We start from the raw sequence: 23681 nt of genomic DNA on the forward strand, positions 1-23681 counted from the left end.
CTGTTGTGTACCTCCTATGGCTGATTCTTTCCATATCTTGTTAAATAATTGTGAGAAGTGGACCTTTTGGAATTATGCCTGATTCCGGAATGCTCTGCGCATGTAAGTCCCTCTCACAATGCCATAGCAGGGCCAGCAGCAGTGTAGTTGCAGTGAACAGGTGCCACCATTTTGCTCTTGAGATGAATACAATTCAAGCTCAACCAATAGCTGCAGTCCCTAAGCACATTTGGAAATATTGTTATTGTTCTTCTTTCCTTCTTTAGCCCTTTCAGAGCACTTTAAGAGTGTCATCTTTCTCTTAGCAATGTAAGGCAGGTAAGGCTGAGAGAGAGAGAGAGACTTCTACAAGGCCTCCTAGGGACCTTTATAGTTTCCTCGCATCATATCAGTTGTTAAGTTGTGGGTGAACATATCAGACGACACAGCGATTCTTCAAACAGCTCTTGTTTATTCACAGGCCAGAACAGAACTGAACTGAAGGGTTCAGTCAGCCTGCTTATATAGAGCTCCAGTACAATGTAACTATAACAATTTTCTAAAACTATCCAATCACTGAACGTCACTTTCGATCCCTTATTTGCATAACTATCTACAGTATTCCCCTGCTGGCCCAGGGTGAGAACTTCAGTACATAACATCAGTTGTCCTGAATGCACTGGAAATTAATGGGACTAAAACCATCTTCAGGTGTTCTGGTGCCCTGCTTAGTAAAACATGTGAGAGAGGGCCATTCACCATTCTTCTTATTTTATTTATTAATTTATATACCAACCTTATCTTCCAGTGATCTCAGAGTGGTGCACATGGTTCTCCTCCTCCGCATTGCATCTGCACAACAAACCTGTGAGGTAGGTCAGGCTAAGAGATGGCGGCTGGCCCAAGGTAACCCAGTGAGCATCGTGGCTGAATGGGGATTCAAACCCTATTCTCCCAGGTCCTAGTCCAACACTCTAACCATTACATCACATTGGTTCTCTTGCTGCCCTCCCTGAGCCAGAGTGCAATGTGTTAAGAGAACATCTGAAGAGGGCTTTTATTTTCAAGCAAAATATGTTTTAGGAGCAAGGTGCCCTTAAGGGTGCTTTGTCATTCCAGCTGAATAGTCACCAGCAGGGCTCAAAATCTTTCCATGGACGGACAGGGAAATTGACTTGGTGGCTTCTGCAACAATTAGTGTCAAATGCATATATATTCATCCCATCTTACTCCAAGGAAGTGCTGAGGGAATCTCTCTGCTTTTCCCCCCTCACAACAACCCTGTAAGGTAGGTTAGCCTGGGAGATGGTGACTGGCTCAGTGGCAATTTGAACCTGAGTCTCATCAGTTCAGTTGGCTCTAACCATTACACCAAACTAGGTATTTTTAAGCATTTGCAGATCTGTCAGCCTTTGTGTGTGGGCTGTTTACTCACTATGTAAACAAGTCCCAAAAAACATCAGTGGGCTTAATATGAACTATTGTTATATGCAAAGAGACTCACAAAACATTGTAGAAGTTGTGCTCTTCATCTGCTCCCTGTGTTTCGTTCTGCTCAAGAACTGTAAAAATACTTTCCCCACAAAAACCGGGTATCTCATTCAGTCTTTCTTCCTCCTATAGAAACTCTTACACCAGGCTGGACTTATATTGAAAGGCTGGTTTTGACGTAAAATTAGAAACGGAAAACAAATGCTAGGGATGGTTCCTTCTGTGTACACCAGTGGAATGCACCAGATACTAGATCTTAGGGCCTGGTTGTGGCTATCTGGTTTACTTGTGAATATCCAAACATGATGGTGGTTACCTGACTGATTCGTTGTGAACAGAAGCTGTCGTTTTGCACACTCCTGTCACAAGCTGAGCGGACAAATGAACAGGCAAATACTCATTTCATGCACACAAATATTCTTACATTTATAAAGAGAGATTTTTAACAGAAGATAAGGCCATTGTTACCACAAAATTAAAGGCACTTGCTTCTAGGAAACCTCAGTTCTTTAAAACTGAACAGATGATGGCTATGTGAAATTGCAATCTCTGGTGCCATCTGCTGGGCGACTGTTTTAATCAAAAAGAAAGCCTCTCAAAAATAAGGCAGGCACTTCTGCATACATACACGGGGGATGCCCTACCTAGGTGTACAGAAGTGCAAAAGTTTGTGAATTAAAGGAAGTGACTTAAAAAAAAAACCTGCCTGATAGATGATGACAACAGGGCAAAAGGATTGAGAGAGAAGATGTAAATAAAGTGGAGGGATAGCTTTCCCATCTTCAGAATATTATTTATAACAGGCAGAGGCAAACACGGCCCTCCAGATGTTTTGGTACTACAACTCCCATCATCCCTAGCTAACAGAACCAGTGGTCAGGGATGATGGGAGTTGTAGTACCAAAACATCTGGAGGGCTGTTTGCCTATGCCTGATTTATAATTTCAAATTGCCGAGATTTGGTTCTATCAACCCTGTATAACTGTGCAGCACAACAAGGAAAGCCTAGGGTAGGGAAAAAAGGTGCCCTTTATACCTTCCCCATTCTTGAAACTCACCACCACTCACCACCCTGAGATCTGAACCACACTGCAAGGCTCTTGTAGGCTGGCTGGAGCTGCAAGAAGGGCAGAGACACACTGCATCGCTTTGTTTTAAGAGCCACTTGTACTTAAATATTTTCATCCACAGTTGCACATATGATAGTGCTTCTTCCAAAACTTTTGGACGGCTTGCAATTTGCAGCTTATGATTGGTTTCAGCCATAACAGCAGTTAATAGGTTAAATCGAAAAGTGTATTATTCTGCTATACATTTTTAAAATTTTGTTTGACATAGTGGCGAGTGAGACTGGTGGTGCGTGTGACAGCTTTCACTTTGAAAATGTTATGGATGAAATGATGACAGAGCGCTTATGAAAATCTTTAAGGGGAGAGAACCTACATTTTATTAAATTGAAAGTAATAATCAGTTTGGACAATGACTTCAGGTAAATTTACCTAAGAAGAGGAAGGGTTTTTCTTTGTATGGCATTTGCTATTATCAAATAACTTTTTTGAGGTTTCTACATCCTGGCAAAAACACAGACATCTGTGTTGGTCGTACACAGTATCGGGACTCTTCTGAAATCTATAAGTGACCTTTATTTGTTTTGGAAATAGGAGATTTTATTGGTAATTGTTTGCATAAAAAGCAGCTTGCTTGGCTTATGTTAAAGAAACCAATATGAGCAGTTAAAAGTTGCTTTAAGTTGCTGGTACCTCAGGGTGAAGTGTGCATAATAAATAGATAAATAATCCCGCTGTTTGTTTTTCCTTTCAAATAATCAAGAGTGGCACCTGTATTCATGCTTCCGTTTAGCAAATATAGTGAAGACACACATAGTGTGGATTAGTGCTAGGCACTTGATGGGTGAGCTTGTTTTGGTGCTTTTGCTATATAAAAAACCCCTTCTTTTCCTTACAGAAGATTGCACCAACAATTTGAAAGTTACAAAGAGCAAGTCCGAAAAATAGGTGAGGAATCCCGCCGTTACCACGGAGAGCACAAGGACGATGCGCCAACATGTGGAATCTGTCACAAAACTAAGTTTGCCGATGGTTGTGGCCATTTATGCTCCTACTGCCGGACAAAGTTTTGTGCCAGATGTGGAGGACGTGTTTCTCTGCGATCAAACAATGTAAGTTTTCTACTGCATGCAAAAGAAAGCAATGTTGATTTCCATCGCTAGAACATCCTACCTGTGCAGATTTGGGGGGGGGGGGGCATTGGTTTCCTTTTCTTATTTCCACACCCCAACTCCTTGAACTTCATTGTTTTGCTCACTCTATATATTTGTTTTCAGAATTCCTCGCTGCATGTTTTGTTTGTGCAAAATCAATTTCAGAAATAAACAAAAGAGGGGACCTATTTCTTTTTTCACTTGAAAATGATTGTGACAGACACAGTGACAAGCTATAACAATGCTTTTCTCATGGAATTCTGCATTAGTATTGTAGAAAAGCTACTTTGATTTATACACCCTGAAAATTGTATATGCTCTTGTGCAGTTGCCAATGACATTTATAGAAAGTAGTGTCACATGCTTGTATACACAACTAAGTAATATTTAGAGCAGACCTTTCGGAATTAATGGACCTAAGTTGGTGGTGTTCATTCATTTCAATGGATGTACACTGAGTAGGATGACACTGGAGACCACCCACTGTACTTTACACGTTGCAGAGTCCAAAGGGGGAGCCATATTGCTTCTAGTAGGGACGAAACAATCCAAAATTCTTATGTGTGAGGGGAAAGTGCATCCATTTCTGCCCTGTGGATTTCCAATTTCTCCTACCAGTAGTACATGGTCTCTTGCTCACAGCCTTTTGGATCTCAGCTATTCCATCAAAACTGGAGTATTGAATCCTGATGCATCCATTTCACTATTATTTATTTTATTTTCTGCTAAAATCCTTCAGGTATCTGCCCGTATGTGTGTGGTGCTATAGATATTTTTATTTAAACGTGCTGTGTTTCATTTTTGGTAAATCTTATGCTTACAGGAACACAAGAATTGCCTTGTTTATATCTGCCTATTAATGTTTTCCTCCTTTTTCTTTTCTCTCTTTCTTTTATATTTTTCTCCTTTTTCTGCTTCCCTGGATGCTTTCCCAAAGGAGGACAAAGTGGTTAGAATCCATATTTCTTCATATATTATTACAGTGTTCTTTATGTGAAACCAATTAATGCAAATTATTTTGACTAAATGTTCAGTTGTAAAATCCAGATACTAAACTGAGGATATATATATATATATATTTGCAAAATTTTAAGCACAGTAGCTAAACAGCTTTTCCTATTATAAATTTGTATTTTTCATAGCAGTAGAACATGCAGGTAATGCTTTGGGAGGAAGAAATATTTATTACAACCTCTTTTTACATTACATAGGAAATCAATATATCAAATTCATAATTTGACAGGGAATAGTAATAAAGTTATTTCTTTGTGAAATTGAAAGGTATCTAATTCTGGTTTTTAACTTTGTTGCTGTAAATGACTTTAATTGTCAAATCACATATATAGATATTCAAACCATTACACTGTGAATGTTATTTTTTTAAGGTAGATTTTCTGGGAAATCTAACCAATAATATTTTATTATTATTTTTTTAAAAAGAAAAGTCCAATATGTACTTCTAAACATCTACTCTCTCTGCAAATCATATGGCATGTAATATGAATGTTTAAAAATCACTTTTCTTATTTCCTCAATATGCCTGTTGGTGTGGGGAAAATAAAATTTAAAAGGTTAATGAAGATGCCTCATGAAAATTGAGTCCACACTGTAGAACCAAGATGGAGAATCTGCAACTCTCTAAGTGTTTTTGAACTAAAACTCCCATCAGCCCCATCCCCATTCTAGCCACTACGGCAGGCAACTCGTCTTTTGAGAGCTCCTGGGAAGCTTCTAAAGAATTCAGGTTCTATTGACGCAATGTGAATAGCAGTTTGTGCGGGAGGACTAATATCCCTTTTTAAGGTTCAGGGAGTGGTTGGACTTTCAGAAGACGGGCATTTCATTTTAGTCAGTTTATTCATTCTAAATTAGTAGCCAAATTTCTTAGCTATATGTGTCGGCCAAACGCAGAAAATGGTTACCATGGAAGACCATTGCTGTGTAACATGGCATCTTGGAAGTTGAAAATATACACTGTTTAGGGATTAACCAGGAGCAGATTAATTCTCCCCTCTTAAATTTGGGACAGAAAAAAGTACGAATGTATATACCTTGAGCTATAAACCTAAGTATACTTCTCAGAAAGCAATACCTGTTGAGCTTTGTGGAACTTAATCCTTGAAGAAAACATATTTAGGATTGGGCTGCCAGTTTAACTGAAATGAACTGAGATCTCTGAGATTACAGCCAAATAACTAGAATGAGGACCCACTGAAACACTGGTGCATCTGGGCCTTTCTTTATGAAAGTACACATAAGACAACACCAAAACTTGAGGCAGCTTCAGATGCTCTCTTCAACACACATATTGTTGGCAGTCGTGGCAGATGGAACAGGATCACTTAGCATACACGTGAAAGGCACTGAAGGGGTTCTTTGGATCCCAACCTACATACGTTGATGTTGGCAAGGAGTTAATAACTACTGGTATTAAAATAATTTGGATATATACTGCGCATTAAATCACCTTCACTTTGGACAAGTGCTTGGAGCTGTTTCTGCTAACCAGAATCTGCCTAGACGCCTTTTCTTTTAGATCTCCACCAGTTTCCTTCGTTTACATGTAGCAATCCTACATCTTCAGTACATATGTGGACGTCATTGCCTTAAGACAGGGGTTGTCAACCTGGTCCCTACCGCCCACTAGTGGGCGTTTCAAGATTCTAGGTGGGCAGTAGGGGGGGGGGGCGTTTCTATGGCACAAGCTGAATCCTCCTTCCATCAAGCCCTGGTGGGTGGTAAGAAAATTTTACCATCAAGAAAGATGCATTAGTGGGCGGTAGGTATAAAAAGATTGACTACCCCTGCCTTAAGACATCCTCTTGTCAAGTCAGACCTGTTCAGCTGAACGTATTAATTGATGCTATTCAGTAAAGCGCATCTGAAAATGTTCTGCTCTGTTTTGGTGTCTTAAGCAGAGTGGTTTACAATTAATAATTTGTAGGCCACAGTATTCTGAGATGCTAACATAGTCACTGTATTTACGAAAGTATCCCGAGAGAGGAAAAGGCACAAATCCAAATGCCATCATCTAATCAGTGCCCAGATGGTCAAGGCTTTAGTCTCAAAACCAGCAGCAAATCTTGGCTATTGATCCATTCGTGGCTCTAGAAATGTGAACTATGATGGTGAGAAGCCTCACTTTAAAAGGGAGCTTGCACACGGATTACCTCTTGGGGTTTGATAAGTATCGCCCAGGTTTCCAAACATGTTTAGCTTTCAAGGATAATACTGTACAATGTGGTCAATTGTGACACCAGGCTGGCGACCCAACCATGCTGTTTAAGGGGCATTAAACAAACAATTGAGTTGGACTACTTATTTGAAGCATCGTGACTTCTGTTTGCTCACTACTAGGGGATGTATGCAATCATTGCTGGCCAAAGGGCAGCCTCCTTTTTTGGTTAATGTGAAGGCCTGGGCTTCATAATTAGAAGTTAGCAAGAAGTACTAAGGATCATCAATTTGATCAGTAGTGAAATGGCCGTACTTTGTGCAGATAGCAATGCTGTAGCAAGATGTGTTGGATACGGCTAGCAAATATCACTTTATTTCTTCCGTCTGTGGAGTAGGAGCACCACTTTAATCATCTGGAGAGAAAAAAACGTGGCCACTTCTAATTTACATGAATGTGCATTTTCCCATGTCATTTGCCATTATAAGATTACAGTGACTGTAATCCTATGCATGTTTACTCAGAAGTAAATCCCATTAGCTTCAATGGGGTTTACGGTAATCCCAGGCCACTGTAAACAGCCATACTTACCTGGGAATAAGCCCCACTGAATTGAATTGGATGTATATTTGAGTAGACATGGCTATGATTCCGCTGCTAGTTTGATAAATGAGTAGACTTTTCAATATTCACTACTGGCTAAATTTATTTGCAGTTTTTGTATATTAAAGAGAACCTGTATAATAGCAGAATAATTTCCTGAAAACAACATGATTATTAGAGATGGATGTAATCTGTTCTTTCTCTCTCTTTTTTGTTATAAAGAACTTTAATCCTCATCCAGGATTAAAACTGTGTATTTTTAGTACTGCTGTGTCCTAGATAAAATATATTTCCCCTGTATGTGTTATATATGCCTTATAGTATTTGGAAAATACTTGCTTTGTGCAGTATTTTTCTGCTGATCCATATATTAGTGTTGCATTCAACTAAACCATTTATTATTACTATTATTATTATTATTATTATTATTATTATTATTATTATTATTATTTCCAGTTTCTAAAAATAGTCAAACAAATGCTAAGAGAGGCTATAGGGATAGTGTTGCTGCTTTCAAAGTTTTGCATTTTTTTAAATGTGTTGAATTCAGAGATAGACTTTGGAAATTGTGGGTTGTATGCAACAATTTGATTAGTTCAAAGACTTGTGCTTGTGAAATAGAACTTTCCTCTTCTCCTCCCCTGTGTGCCCCTGCCAAGTTTGTATTTGTTTTCCACCGAATCCTCTGGAGCAGATTTTGGGGAAGTACAAGGAGAGGGAGGGCCGGTGCAGTCATTAGGTGGGGTGAGGCAGCTGCCTCGGGCATCAGAAGCCCCTGAGGTGTCGCCTGCCCATTTCCACCAGGATCTTTCCAAAATCACATGAGATATTGTGGAGGGTGCAAGATCTTATTTGAAATAGACGTGATCATTTCATGTGCATCCTTTTGTAGTGAATTTCCCACTTAACTTTGATTGTTTCTATCAACTAGGAGGTCTTAACAAATTCAGTTCTTTTGTTTTGAATGATAGAAACCCATGGCAATAACAGTATTACCTTATATAACATTTTGGGGAAGTAGTAAATCAGAAATGGGAAACTGTCATGCTAGGTGGGTTGAGCTGTATCCAGGTTGAGTCAGGAGTTTCTTGTACCTATAAGTTCTTGTCTCACTTCCTGAGTAGTGTGTCCTAAGCTCCCCTTAACAAATGATTGAATGTGGTGATTCCAAACATAGAGGGTACAGTGTCAGCCAGCTATGCAAGTTCTGCTCCTCTTGTTGGATCTTAGCAGTAAATTTAGTCTTCTGTCCAGTTAGCTTTTTGTCCTGCCTTCTTCTCTTAAATAACCTGTCAGAAATGACACTGCAAATAGTCTGTGAGAACTACTATCTCTTTTGGTTATCTAGGGGTTACTTAGACTTAGTGAGCTACCAGTTATTTAGATTACGTAGCAATGACTTATGCTGATGTGACAAACTCCAAAGGAATTGAGTTTGTTCAAAAATAATAGCCATGTGTCCTACTTTACCGAAGATGGTCCTCTATTAAACTAGTCCAACTATGGGTTATTGATAAATAACTTTCAGAATGCAGAGCAGATACCTTGAACAATTAACTTGAACAGTAGACTGAGCAGGCATGCAAATAATCTCATTAGCCTACTGCACTATGCTGAGAAATATTGTGTTTCTATTTATAGTAATCGTTATTTCTAAATTTGATTTTTTAACCTATAATTTAGCGTATGATAAATGTTTGTGAACCTGTGCCCTCTTTTGTCCTCTCCCTTGGTAATATGTGGCTATCCTAGCTAAAAAAAATTATTGTGGCATACCTTTTTGTGGTTTCATAAGATTATACAGTGGTACCTTGGTTCTCGAACTTAATCTGTTCAGGAGTCCGTTCGACTGCTGAAACGGTTCAAAAACCAAGGCACAGCTTCCGATTGGATACAGGAGCTTCCTGTACTGAATCAGAAGCCGCGGAAACCACGTCGGATGTTCAGCTTCTGAAAAACGTTTGCAAACCGGAACACTCACTTCCGCGTTTGCGGTGTTCGGGAGCCAAAACGTCTGAGTACCAAGGTGTTCGAGAACCAAGGTACGACTGTATAGGGTAAAAACCCACCACCCTCCCTGGTTTTACAGTGATGCCAAAAGATAGAGCAATAGTTCCCAACTCTTCTCCACTACAGACCACCTTAAAGATTACTCAAGGTTTTGGCACATTACTTAAATATTTATCTGCCTGCTATAGCAATTGTAATGTGCTGTGCTAGATGTTGTATAATTTTTAATGATATTTTCTTTCTTTCTTTCTTCTTTGATTTCTTGTGTTTTATTTTATCACCATTTGAATTCAATAGAATTTAAACCACAATACAATAAAACACAATGTAAAAAATAAAAGAAGCAATAGATAATTAAAAATCCAAATGCATATTTAATATGGACATGCCACAGACCAGCTGAATAAGCCTCATGGACCACTGGTGGCCCGTAGACCGCAGTTCGGAAATCCCTGGACTAGAGCAACAATTGTAATAACTGAATCCAAGATACATAATTTTAATCAAGATGCAAGTAGAGTGGGTTTTACTCATCCTCATCTCTTGGTCACTTGTATTAATTTAGCATAGTAGGGAAGAAAGTTAGTATAGATGCCTGAAGTGGGAAAACTACTTTCAATATTGAGAGAACCATTCCCAATGCTTGCTGAGCCCAAGTTTTTCAATATCAAATGAGGAACAGTACTAATTTAACTGCTTCACATCAGAGCATCCTATTGGAAACTTGCATTGCAACTCTAAGGACAGTAACAGAAAGTCGTGAGAGATTTAAAGACTACTGATTTCAAAACAAATGCACCTTTGAAGGATATGATTACGCTTTTGCTTCTCTGTTTTCTGATCAGTAGCAGCTTGTTACTGTTAGGAGTCTTTTTAAAAGCGCGCGCACACACATTTCAGTCTACTTTTACTTCTTCAGATTATTATTATTGTCTAGTGATTTACATAAATGCCACTCTAGCTCTTACTTCAAAGTATTTTCGTAATTCATCCTTGTCTGCATCGCCCACATTTACTCCTTCCAACTCTCTTCATTTGTTCTTTTCCCCAGTTGTGTACGTTAGATTATAATCTATCTATCATCTTTGTTTATGAGACACTACTTGATTCCATGTAAATCAGTGTTGCTTTATAATTTATATAAAGGCATCTTAAGAATTTAGGGTGACATAGTTTGGGATTCCTCTATGCCATCTTTACAACTGTATGGTATACATTAAGCTGAAAGGGAGTGGTTGGCCAAGGTGACAATTATCCTTTATGGCTGATCTGAAATTTTCAGGCTGGCTATAGATAGGGACACGGGTGGTGCTGTGGACTAAACCACTGAAAACCACTGAACCTAAGGCTTGCTGATTGGAAGGTCGGTAGTTCGAATCCCCGCAACGGGGTGAGCTCCCGTTGCTTGGTCCCTGCTCCTGCCAACCTAGCAGTTCGAAAGCATGTCAAAGTGCAAGTAAATAAATAGGTACCACTCCGGCAGGAAGGTAAACGGCGTTTCTGTTCACTGCTCTGGTTTGCCAGAAGCGGCTTAGGCATGCTGGCCACATGACCCAGAAAAACTGTCTGTGGACAAACGTCAGCTCCCTCGGCCAGTAAAGCGAGATGAGCGCCACAACGCCAGAGTCGTTTGCAACGGGACTTAACTGTCAAGGGGTCCTTTACCTTTACCTTTTTTTTACAGATCCATTGTTTTAGAGACTTGAATTCAGTAATGACAGAGTTGGTGATACATACTTGTTCGCTTTTTTTCTGGCCAACTTTGGTCACTGGTTAAAAATAATGCATATATTTTAGTAGAGCTTCAATAACCTGAAAAACTTATTTATAGTATTTCCTGCTTATTCAAGTGACCAGCAGTTCTTCCTTTCGCTTCTCTCTCACACTAGAGCTGATGCAATCTCTCCTTTCTTCATAATGTGGAACTTTCCAGATCTTGGCTCTCCTGGGTGTGATTGGCTCTTCAGTCAGATTATTTGTATGCAGTACTGCTCTGAAGTCTAGAGAAGGAAAAGCAAAGGAATAAACTTAATCTTCCATGCAGTTATCAGCTATTACCAAACATAGTTACCAGCTATGGCAGGGATGGGGAACCAGGGACCTTCCAGGTGTTTTTGGGTGCCAGCTCCCACCAGCCCCAGCTTGCGTGATCAGAGATGATGGGAGTTGTTGTCCAGCAACATCTCAAGGGGGAATGTTCTCTACCTCTGCTTTATTCTAATGGTGAAGTCAAAACCAACTTTGAATGAGCTGCTGGCTCTTCTCAAGCTGCTATAGGGATATAAGCGAGTTGTCAAATGAAAGCACATCTTTCTGAAATTGGGTGGTGCTAAATTTGACAACCTTTGTGAAAGCACCACAGGAACTTGGATAATGAAAAGGTAGAAGAAGGCTATGACCTTTGAGATGTCCCAGCCATCGCATGAGCTGCTGGGTCACAGACACCCCAGAGGTCAGAGAAATGAGAACCTACAGCTATTGGTTTAGCTGTTGTGGTGCCATGAATATTAAGATATTAAACTACCAGCACTAGGGGAATAAGGAGTCATTATCTTTTAGCAGAAAGGAGTATGAGGAAGTGAAGAGACACAACTGATACACTTGTGTTCAGTTAAGCTGAGCATGTGAAAGGGGTGCATGAGTGATTATGTGTATGAATAGGGTGAACAGCAGGTGTATGAATGCAGTGAATGAGAGTGCAAGATCTGAATGAGGTAAATGGTGAATGTAAGTGTAGCATGGGCAATGACACAGAAGTACAAACAATATATATCTATCAGTGAATTTTCACGGCTCTACTGGTTGAAATGTAATTAGAAAACAAATCCCATACATGAGAATAAGACAGGTTATATGTAAAAAGTAAGGGCTAACTAAATTTAAGGTTTCTTGGAGGGTTCCTGCTTTACCTTGCTTTTTGTTATTAAGTACAAATCAGTTGTTTTTAGATCAACAATGGCTGCAATGCACATTTAGATGACTGGGTGATGCTTGGGGAACATTGGAGATGCAAAAAAATTTCCAGAAAATGGAAAGCAGGGAAATAAAAGCAAAGCAAACTTTCCTTAAATCTTCACACTTCCGGTTGATCTCCCACATATTTCCCAAGTTCTGTTACTTTTTCTGAAAAAAGCGTGAATATTATCTCTTGTTCTCATTTAAGCCTCTGCTGTGGGATCAGGCCTTCCCCCTCTCATCTTCTGTTAGAGCTGTGCACTAAAACACTTTGAAACCTGGAGTAACTGTCTTCTGACCTCCACAAGAATTAGTTGTGCCATTTTGTCTTCTTGTACTTTTGTGAGAAAGTGTCCAGGTTCCCCCAATACAGACAGCCCTAATTTCCCCTTTGTCAGAAAGTCCTCAGATGTGCTTCTCTTTGGTCTCTGCTCTTAGCTATTGTGGGCTGTTACTTTTCATATCTCAGCACTTAGATTTCTTATTCCCAGTCAGCCAATTGTTTAATTCAGCCTATGGAATGGATCTGACAAACCTTGCTGTTGCAAGTATTCATTATTAAATGTGAATCAAAGGTTTTTAACAAATGATGATCATCGTGTACGGTTCTGCTGAATTGCATTGTTTAAGATGGCTGGCTGACTGGCAGGCTTTTACTGAGCTTTGCAAACTCATAAGCCACAAGTACCTTATTTCTAGTAGGTCTTTTGCTATTCCTCTTTTCCTTCAACGATTTCTTTATATCAACATGGAAATTAATCTCTACTAGGGATTGATATTCCCTTGTGTTCCTAAGTGTTGCCATGCATCGGCTTTCTTAAATGATTTAATCTTTCACTACTGTGTGACACCACTGCCATTTTTAACAAGGTCATTTTTATCCAGAGAATGCCTGCCTTCTCTAGGCCTTTTCCATGAAATGTGGATCTCTAGCCTCTGAACATAGGGTTACCTTTTACCCCTAAATTGAGGCACCTGCAAATCCCGACCTCCTGGAGAGAGCATTCTATATCCACTTGGTGTCAACAAGACACCATGAACAAAATCTTGATTATCATATTTGAAAATGGTGGTGACGTTTTTAGTGATATGGAGTGATCACTCACATCTTCCCTCCAGCCTAGAACATACATTCATGTTTTGGATGGCAGCTCATTATATGCCTCCCATTTGTGAGTTTTGTGCTTGTTTTTGGTAATGCCCAGCCACATTAATACAGGTAAGTGCCAGAGATCTGAATGGATTGCTAATACTTAAAGCAAAATTCTAATCTCACTTAAACTTAGTATCATAGAAATAGCTATTTTGAACCATAGACTCTCATTACCATCTAACTTTTCCAGATCTCATTCTTCTGCACTTCTTTTCCTTTCCTTTCCCCCTTTGCCTAACCAGAAGTCCTTTCCTTCTTCCATGTTTGACCTGCCAGTGTAATAACTTAAGATCACGGTTACTCTTAAATTGTTGCAAACGACAATTTACAGACTGGTTGTCAAAGGTATTTTTTGATGCATCATAAAATATTTTTGATATCCCTATACTGGCGCAAAACACACCACAGCATTTTCCTGTCCTGATCTCCTTCTTTCTCAACGTCCAAGTTTTCCATGTTAATCTCACGATGCTCTACCCTTTTCCTAGCCCTCCCCAACAAATTTAACTAACCAAAACCCTTACATCCCCTTTTCTTCCCCAAAGTACATTGCTTCTCCTCCAGCTTTCTTTTTTGAAATCGTAAGATATCCACTCAGATTTATTGTAGAGCACTGATACTTTCTCTCCCCCTTCCTCAAATCTTCCACCCCAGATTTACTGAGTTGCCCTTGTGCTCGGTAGCACAGATAGCACAGACTTAATCAACTTAGCCTCAGACCTTTGCATCTGGAACAAGAGGTGGGAGAGAATTATGAAAAGACCATGGACACCCCAGAAGGTAGGAGCAACAAAGGTGAAAGTTGGGGAGGGGGGAGCCCTTTGTTGTCCCTTTGCAGTAATGTTTGTTAACAGATTCATGCAGCATTCACATATCAGTCCAGTTTTCCTGCCTTGATTTATTTTTAATCCCTCCCCCCACCCCACCCCCGAATTTCAATTGCTGTTCTGAATATTGGTTTTCAAATGCAGGAGCTACATTTATACAAAGGTCTTACATCTTAAGACCCTTAGCAGTAACAGAGCTGACAGTGAAGCCCAGAATGCAGATTGCTTCACATCTTCCCATAACCATATTCAGCTCTCTCAGAAATGCTTTCAGATGCAGGTGGCTGTAACATCTGTAAATGACTCACCATTGCTCAATAAACAGGCCCTATCCTGCCCAAATTAATCAGGTGAGGCAGCAGGTCAGGGTGGATAATTTCATCTCACCAGCAGGCAAGGTCCTTTCCTCTTCCACTCCATGGACTGCCCATTTGTTTGTCACCTGATGCCAGGTGACAACTTCAAAGCTGTGGAGTAAATATCACCCCCAGGCTAGACTGACTTGAACAGGCTTAAATAGTGTAGGTTTGGTAAATCTAAAATGTACATCTCTCGTGTGACAGTTGTTTTCCGTTGATGGCTCTAAAGGGAAGGAAGATTCTACTTGGCTGGCAAAATGTTTCCAGAGGTGCCAATGTATTCTGTATGTTTACTGCCTTTTGCTCTGTGAGGGCTTGTTTTAGATCATGATTTTTCATGTAGGACCTTCTCCAGTCCAGCATCTTTTTCTACTCGGTGCTTGCACACGTTTTGTTTACAAAATAGTATTTCTTTGCATGTGTGACTAGTTATAATGGATTTGATTAAAAAGAAGCATGAGTGGAAGGGAAATCACTATTAGCACCGTTTTGCATATACCTGTCCAAGTTCAAGCAGAATATTTAAATAGCGCTGAAAGTAGGTGCTGAAGCAGTTTTCATGCTTCTGCTGGATTTAGATGCATCGTTCTCATGTAAAACTTGAGATGGGAATAAGACACTTCGAATCTTGTGATATTTACTTCCAAATAAGTGTGAATAGGTTTGTACCGCTAGAATTTTAAAAATTATGCAGTTGCTTAATAATTTCACATAAAAAAGAGAAGCTTTTCCCTGTAACATTATGATAAACACAGACGTTTTAAAAATAAAAGGAAGCTTCAAATGATATTCTAGTGTTTGCATATCTGCAATGGATTGTAGTCTTTCTGTTCTGTTTAGTACACCTGACTTTTTACAGCATTATTGATGTGCTGTTCACTGCAAAGGGGGTAAAAACCTAATATAACCTCTGGGGATAACTGGTCATGGTTTGAACTTCTGTTAACCAGGAAAAATGATTATCTTATGTAAGATTTTCCCCCCTCTTCTACAAAGCAAATTCTGTTGGCAGTGACATAAGATTAAATTTTGAATTAATAAATGCAGCTTTAGTGAATAACAAGGGAATGAAGAGAGAAAAAGCAATCATGCTCCTTTTCTTCTCCTGCAATCTCTCCCCACCCACCTGTTGTGTATTGAGTCAAAGGATTTTATATCTGTATTATTATTGTCTGTATTTGCATTAGGGTAAAGTAACTGCCTTTTGGTTCCAGAGGGTACAGCTACTATTGGTTCATTTAAGCTGCTGTATTTGGATCCTCTGTCTTATTGGTTGCCTCCAAAAGGCAGGACTGTGATTGCCTGATATTGTTCCCTCCAAAATTGTATCCTTTCTAGCTGGTTCCCTGTCCCTATAAATGTAGCTCTCCCCTCCTCAAGTTTCAGTCTTGTTGCGTTAATAAAGAAGTGTTACTAGAGAACTGTCTCCAGCATATTATGTCAAGAGAGCTGAAATCACAAACCCCACGTCACAACAACTGGCGACGAGGATGGGATCCAGAATGCTGAGGAGCGGTTAAACGCAGCCCTGCCTCAGAGTCCGGATTGTAGCTAAGAACAAGACTCACTGGCCAGCTGAGAAGACGACCCTGCCCACAGGTCAATGGAGAGTCCAAGGGTATTGGAGCCCTTCCAGCCATCAGAGCCCCACACGTGGGAAGACTACGTCGAACGCTTCAAGTTCTTTGCAGTGGCTCAAGGGATCACCGATGCCATCAAAAGAAGGGCCACATTCCTGAGTTACTGTGGGCCTGAGACCTTCAAGCTGGCCAAGGCATTGCTTGCCCCAGCAAAGCTAAGTGAGACATCTCTCAAAGATATTCTTGCCTGCCTAACAAGCCATTTAGCGCCTACTGAGACCAAGATGGCCCGGCGGATGGAGTTTCATAAGAGGCAGCAGCGTGCTGGGGAGTCTGTATCTGCATTTCTAGCTGAACTGCGGAAGCTCGCTCAGCACTGCGACTTCCAAGATCTGGAAGAGACTCTCCTGGATCGGTTTGTCGGTGGTCTGAGCATCAAGAAAGCCAGAAGACGCATCGTGGCTAAAGAAGAGGTTACCCTTGCTTCAGCCTTGAAGGAGGCCACCGCCACGGAGAATTATGAAAGAGAGGAGCTTGATGCCAGTCGCAGGGCCCCTAAGCCACAGATAGAAGTTGCGCATGCCATGGACGAGCTAGAGGCTACTCCAAGCCAGAGCCCAGTTCATGGGGTCGAGTCAGTGCGTCAGGCCTGCACAGTGCACAAAGATCACCGAGGCAGGTGCCCTGGTTGTGGCGGAAACCATGAGCGGAAGAGTTGTCGTTTCCGGAATGCTATGTGCCGGATGTGCGGAAAGACAGGTCACATCGCCAGGGTCTGTAGATCGGCGGCGTTGGGAGCGACAGGAGCACCTAGACTGGAGCATCGCAGATCGGCCACAGCAAACCATGTTCTAAAGGACTGCAACTACGTAACGGAGATCAACGGGAGGGTCGTGCAGTTTCCAGCGCAAGGCAAGGCACACGTCAAGGTGAAGATTGAGGGTCAGCTGTGCGACATGGAGGTGGACTCCGGATCTGGATTCACTATTGTGTCGGACCAGACCGCGAGGACATTCTTCCCCAGGGGTAAGTTGCCCCCTCTGGAGCCCTTCCCGGCAACTTTGCAGTCATACTCAGCTGGCCGCATCCATGTCATGGGAATGTGTGCCGTGAGAGTACAGTTCCGGGACAAACAGGCGGTACTCAAACTGGTGATTGCGAAGGGCAGTCGCCCCAGTCTCTTGGGCACTGACTGGTTTCCCGCCCTGGGACTGAGTATATCAGGGCTTAATTCAATCCAAACCTGCCCCGAGATGAGCGAGGCATTATACAAAGAATTTGCTGGTCTCTTTAATGGAAAACTGGGTTGTTATAAAGGGCCCCCAGTTGACTTCGAATTGGACCCTGGGGTGGCCCCAATCCGACTCAAACCAAGGCGAGTGCCATTTGCACTGCAACCCAAGATCGAAGCAGAGCTGGATAAATTGGTCAAGCAGGGAGTTCTCTCACCCGTGGACTCCGCTAAGTGGGAGACTCCAATCGTCACGCCCCTTAAAGCAAATGGGGAAGTTAGGATCTGTGCTGATTACAAATGTACTATCAATAAGGCACTCAGGGGAAATTCATACCCCATTCCAGTCGTATCACATCTGTTGGCTAAACTGGCTGGGGGCAAGGTGTTCGCCAAACTTGACCTGGCACAAGCTTACCAACAGCTGCCAGTAACCCCACAATCAGCGGAAGCACAGACTATTGTCACACATAAAGGGGCGTTCAGAGTTAACAGATTACAAGTTGGAGTTTGTGTGGCCCCAGGGATTTTTCAAGGGCTCATGGAACGCCTGTTAAGAGGTCTGCCGGGGGTCTTGCCATTTTTTGATGACGTTTTGATTGCTGGAAAAGACCCACAGGAACTGGTTGCGCGTGTCCGTGCAGTGTTGCTCAAGTTCAAGGAGGTGGGGTTGCAACTAAAAAAGGAAAAATGCAGTTTTGGGGTGCCAACTGTGGAATTCTTGGGGTTTAAAATTGATGCATCAGGCATCCACCCCACAGATGCTAAGGTTAAGGCCATCATCGAGGCACCACGACCACAGAACAAGACGGAGTTGCAGTCATTCCTGGGACTTATTAACTTTTATCATTCGTTCTTACGCCAGAAAGCTTCGGTAGCTGAACCATTACATAGACTGTTGCAGAAAAAGAATGTGTGGCGATGGGGGCAGGAGCAGCAGAAGGCTTTTGACTCCTTGCGAGGAATGCTGAGTAGCAAGAGCGTCCTTGCTCATTATGATGAATCGAAGCCGCTGGTCCTGGCATGTGATGCCTCTCAATACGGCCTGGGGGCGGTGCTGAGTCATAGGGAACCGGATGGGTCGGAAAAGCCCATCTCTTTCTATTCCCGTACGTTGTCGCCCACGGAGCGCAACTATGCTCAAATTGACAAAGAGGCGCTTGCAATTGTGGCAGGAATCAAAAAGTTCCATGATTATGTGTACGGTCGTCATTTCTCCATTGAAACGGACCACAAACCACTGTTGGGGTTGTTCAACCCGAACAAACAAACGCCACAAATTCTCTCCCCCAGAATGTTGCGTTGGTCTATATTCCTGAACGGGTTCCAGTACACCTTGACCCATGTGCCGGGGAAACGGTTGTGCCACGCTGATGCGCTGAGTCGATTGCCCCTTCCTGGCGGGAGCAATGAGGATCCTGCTCCAGCGGAGCACATAATGATGCTGGAAACACTTCCGGGGGCTCCTGTAACGGCTACTGATATTGCTGAGAAAATGAGGAAAGATGCTGTTCTCTCCCGTGTGCTCACTTGGGTGGGGAGGGGGTGGCCAGGTGGTCTGCATGAAGACAAATTCAGGCCTTATGCGACAAGGCAGCACGAGTTATCCATGCATAAGGGTTGTCTCCTGTGGGGAGATAGGGTGATCATCCCAGCACCACTGAGAAACAGGGTTCTTGAGACGCTTCACATGGGACACCCGGGAATGGTCAGGATGAAGTCGCTAGCCCGATGTTATGTGTGGTGGCCTGGAATGGACCAGAACATAGAGCAATGGGTACGAACATGCAAGGCATGCCAAGAGGTGCAGCCAGAAGTGGCCAGAGCACCAGTTCACTGGTGGGAGCAGTCCAGATCTCCCTGGAGCCGGCTGCACTTAAATTTTGCTGGGCCATTCCAGGGGAAGGTCTTTTTGGTTATCGTCGATGCATATTCCAAATGGTTAGAAGTGGCGATGGTCCCTAGCATGGCATCAGCTGCCGTAATCAAGGTGTTGAGGCAGCTGTTTGCAACCCACGGGTTACCTGAGACCATTGTATCAGATAATGGGGCAGCTTTTGTATCCCAAGAATTCAAGGCATTCTTGGCTGATAACTTCATAAGGGGGGTCACATCCGGGCCCTTTCACCCATCCTCCAATGGGCAGGCGGAGCGCATGGTAAGAACAGCCAAAGAATCCATTGCGCGCTTAATGGAGAGTAACTGGTCAGCTCGCATCGCGCGAATGTTATTTTTGCAGCATGCGACGCCGTGTACTGCGACGGGCAAGTCGCCAGCTGAGCTGCTCTTGGGTAGAAGATTGGTAACGGTGCTGGATTATGTCCACCCGGATAAAATGCCAAACCGTAATTCAAGAGCAAACCCCCAGGCTGAGACTGACACAACAAGGTATTTCGCCCCTGAAGATCTGGTCTGGGTGAGGAACTATTCACGAGGTTCCCGGTGGGTGGCTGGTGTGGTCACCCGGGCTAGTGGACCTGTGTCCTATTATGTGACCTTGGAAAATGGGCAAGTTTGGAAGAGACATATAGATCAGCTGAGGCGCCGGGCGCTCAGCAGGGAGGAGCCTGATAATTCATCCCTGGCTAACGACGCAGAGCTGCAAGACCAGAGTGAAAATGGCCCAGAGGTGCAATCACCAGGGGCTTCAGCAAATGAACCAGGGTCTGCTAGTCCTCAGGATGACGAGGTACAGGTAGGGGACCCTGAGATGTCTGGGACTCCATCTGTTCCCGATGAAACCCCTATAGCAGCCCCCCTACCACAGGTGAAACCCAATCCAGAACCGGCAACACCTGTTGTCAGGAGATCAAGTAGAAGTTGTAGGACCCCACAGTACCTGAGAGATTACGTCTGCTGTGCTCACTAGGGGGGGAGGGGTGTTGTGTATTGAGTCAAAGGATTTTATATCTGTATTATTATTGTCTGTATTTGCATTAGGGTAAAGTAACTGCCTTTTGGTTCCAGAGGGTACAGCTACTATTGGTTCATTTAAGCTGCTGTATTTGGATCCTCTGTCTTTTTGGTTGCCTCCAAAAGGCAGGACTGTGATTGCCTGATATTGTTCCCTCCAAAATTGTATCCTTTCTAGCTTGTTCCCTGTCCCTATAAATGTAGCTCTCCCCTCCTCACGTTTCAGTCTTGTTGCGTTAATAAAGAAGTGTTACTAGAGAACTGTCTCCAGCATATTATGTCAAGAGAGCTGAAATCACAAACCCCACGTCACAACACCACCTGCCCATAATAAGTCCCCAAAAGCATTATAAGGCTCTTGTTTTAAGCTGGCTTGTATCCTGAGCCTGTTAGTGACTGGGGATATACTTCAACACTTTGCTGCAGGTTCCCACTTGTTCCTTCTGAGGACAAACCTTCTAATGTTCTGTGCCTATTAGTTTGGCAGCAAAATGGGGTTACTCATAGACAAGGTAGAGGTTTGTGTATAGTTACAGGACTTGCCACCCATGTAGGAAAACAAAGTGTAATAAACCCCTTAACATGGCCTCCAGGAGGCAGAAACTTTTGCAGCAACTCGAGGAGGAGGAGGAACAGGGTGGTAAAAATGACTGCATTGAACTGTGGCTAGCATCTTATAGTATCCTGGGGGAGGATTAGGGTTTAGGGAAAGTGTGTTGTGTGATGTTCATATCCCAGTACTCACTTCCCTCCCCTAAAATCCTGGGGGGGATACTATACGTTTAAAGGGCTGTAGGATTCAACAGTATTTGTCCCTCATTGTACTGCTTGGGTCATGGGCTAGATGAGTTGCTTCTTACTCACTTATTCTCAAACCTCAACAGTTATAATTATGGATCAAGTGCACTATTGGACTAGCCTCAGCTCTCAGGCACCTTGTGCTATTGTACTACGGGAGGAGGGATATCCCAGTTGTTCACCCACACACACCCTCAATTCATTACCTGTCTCTGACTTGTCTATTTTTCAGCCCATGTATATGAAAATGCCAGTATCCAACTAGATGCTATGCTTAATGCTTGTTTTTATTTCATTATAGCCATTGAACCCCATATACTTTTGGGATCACAGTGCATAAATTACCCCTTCTCTTCCCAACTGTATCAGCCCTGAAAATCACCTCCTCCCTCTAGGATGGCAAAGAACCTCACTTTAAATTGACACTATAGCACCTTCTTTCTAATCCTTATAGTCATGCTGAGCAGGACTGTGCAGAAGGGATTGCAACTGGGAAGGGAAGGGATAAATCTATCCTTCCTGCATACAGTGATCCTGATAACAATTGTGTGTCCCCACCCCTGGCTGCTGTAATTAATTTAAGAAAAACAGATATAGCTGTATGCTACCACATGAAACACGATGTGCAGTTTGACCCTCAGAATTTATGAGAGGAATATGATAGCTCAGATAGACCAGTGATGAAAATGAAATAAGAGCCTGAATAGAATGGAAACATAAAAATTGAGTGCCACATAAAACTGGCATGTGAATTAGGTTGCATATCACTGGTATGTGCAAGATGCTAGAGAGGGAAAACATCTTAATAGTTTATGAATCTAACCGAGCTCTATATCTTCTGAATTATTATTTTTTTCAAGCAAAAGAGGGCAGTGCTTTGCAGGCACATCCATAAGCCACAGAAGTTGGAGTACTTGAGTTTAAGCCAACTTTACTCTCATTGATTTCACTGAGCCTAGATTGGCTCACATTCAGATTTTCTGATTTTACTAGTTTGTTGATCAGACTGACCTGCCATAGGCAGGAGCCTGAACCAGAGTGAAGCTATGCCAGAGTTTAGCACCATAATTATATGAAGCATACATCAGTGGCAGGCGAAGCATTCTTTGTTTCATGTGCATTAAAAAAAAAAAGTAATGAAGGGAAGGGAGATTGCTGTTTTGGCTAGACTTTATGTAAACAGGGCAGAATCTATCTTCTTCCATATGTCTGATATTAGGGCGTACCTGTTTTTGTGGCCTCGGGTTCAATAAATAGTATTGCGGCTTATACTTTGATCAACTCTCCCCCCCTTCTGAAATTGTGTCAGCTATATAAATTAAGCAATCAAGGGAAAAACCTTAGCTTTTTTCTCTCCATGAGCCTAAAGTAGGCAGGTAAAAATAGGGAGGGATGAAATTTGAGCCTTACAGGCCTACAATCACAGATTTCTAATGGAGGAGACACCAAAGCAGTATCTTCATCCCCTGAAGAATTTTAAAATCAATTGAAAATTCATTGTATTTGTTAGTTAAGCAATATTTAGAGAAGAATGAACATTTGAATAAATTTGACTGGGTTCCACTCTTTGTTTATTTGGTTTATTCTATGCCATCCTTAATCCATCAATCTCAGGGTGATCCACAGCACTCTTCCCTATTTAGGGAAGATAACAGAGCGTTAGCAACCAGATCTGGACCATGTTCCAAAAACAAAGGCTTTAATACTTATAGGAAAGTGTCTGGGGGTGAAGAATCTTTGCTGTGTGCATCTGTATGCTCGCCCCACTGGCCTACTGAGAGAAGTGCCATGAGGCTTGATGCAACTGATTATATTTAGATTACAGCCTGTTGTAAATTATAATAGTTGACATTTTGATGTTGGTGGAGGAGATGGTTTAATCTAATTAGTAGACAGAATACATTCCCCTATGCTGTTTTTGTTTTTAGGAACACCGTCCTCCTGAACAAATATAACCAATAATGTTGTCATCAAAACATAATGTTCTAACAGAATCTGCTTGGTGTGCCTGACAGCATGATACATCCTGCAGTTCTTAGCTACGTTGTCAACATCTTGAGCCTCGCCAGAGTGCTGGAGAGGCTATGGAAAGCCATGTAAATCTGTCCCTTTTCCAAATCCTATATGGAAAGGCAGACTATATAAACTACTTAAAATGAAGACAAGCACTTCTTTGATGTGGATGATATGTTTTTATTTGTTCTTATCCGTAGTGATGATTTATTTGTTTTGGTCACTGGCTGCGGTGTAGGGAAACTAAGGCAAAGTAAAAGCTAAAAGCAGTGAAGGAAACAAAAACCAGAGCAGCCTCGAAATGCACATAGCATAAAGCTACTTTGAATCAATAGCCAACATCCAAATTCAAACTCCATAAAATGTGACTTAA

At 42.0% G+C, this 23681-nt stretch overlaps 1 protein-coding gene across 50 annotated transcripts in view; it reads left to right on the forward strand.

The window, feature by feature from the left end:
- Positions 1–23681, forward strand: part of RIMS1 (regulating synaptic membrane exocytosis 1) — a 241493-nt gene that overhangs the window by 81576 nt on the left and 136236 nt on the right. For 49 of the 50 annotated variants that reach the window (XM_081856705.1, XM_081856738.1, XM_081856722.1 and 46 more), the window contains exons 2-3: positions 3436–3649; positions 4629–4640. In XM_081856705.1, the coding sequence (XP_081712831.1) occupies positions 3436–3649; positions 4629–4640 (226 nt within the window). The remainder of the gene's footprint in view (positions 1–3435; positions 3650–4628; positions 4641–23681) is intronic. The other variant, XM_081856716.1, reaches the window with a different exon arrangement.

Source organism: Podarcis erhardii (genome assembly GCF_964252035.2).
Source record: "Podarcis erhardii genome assembly, chromosome: 3".
NCBI classification, from domain to species: Eukaryota; Metazoa; Chordata; class Lepidosauria; order Squamata; family Lacertidae; genus Podarcis; species Podarcis erhardii.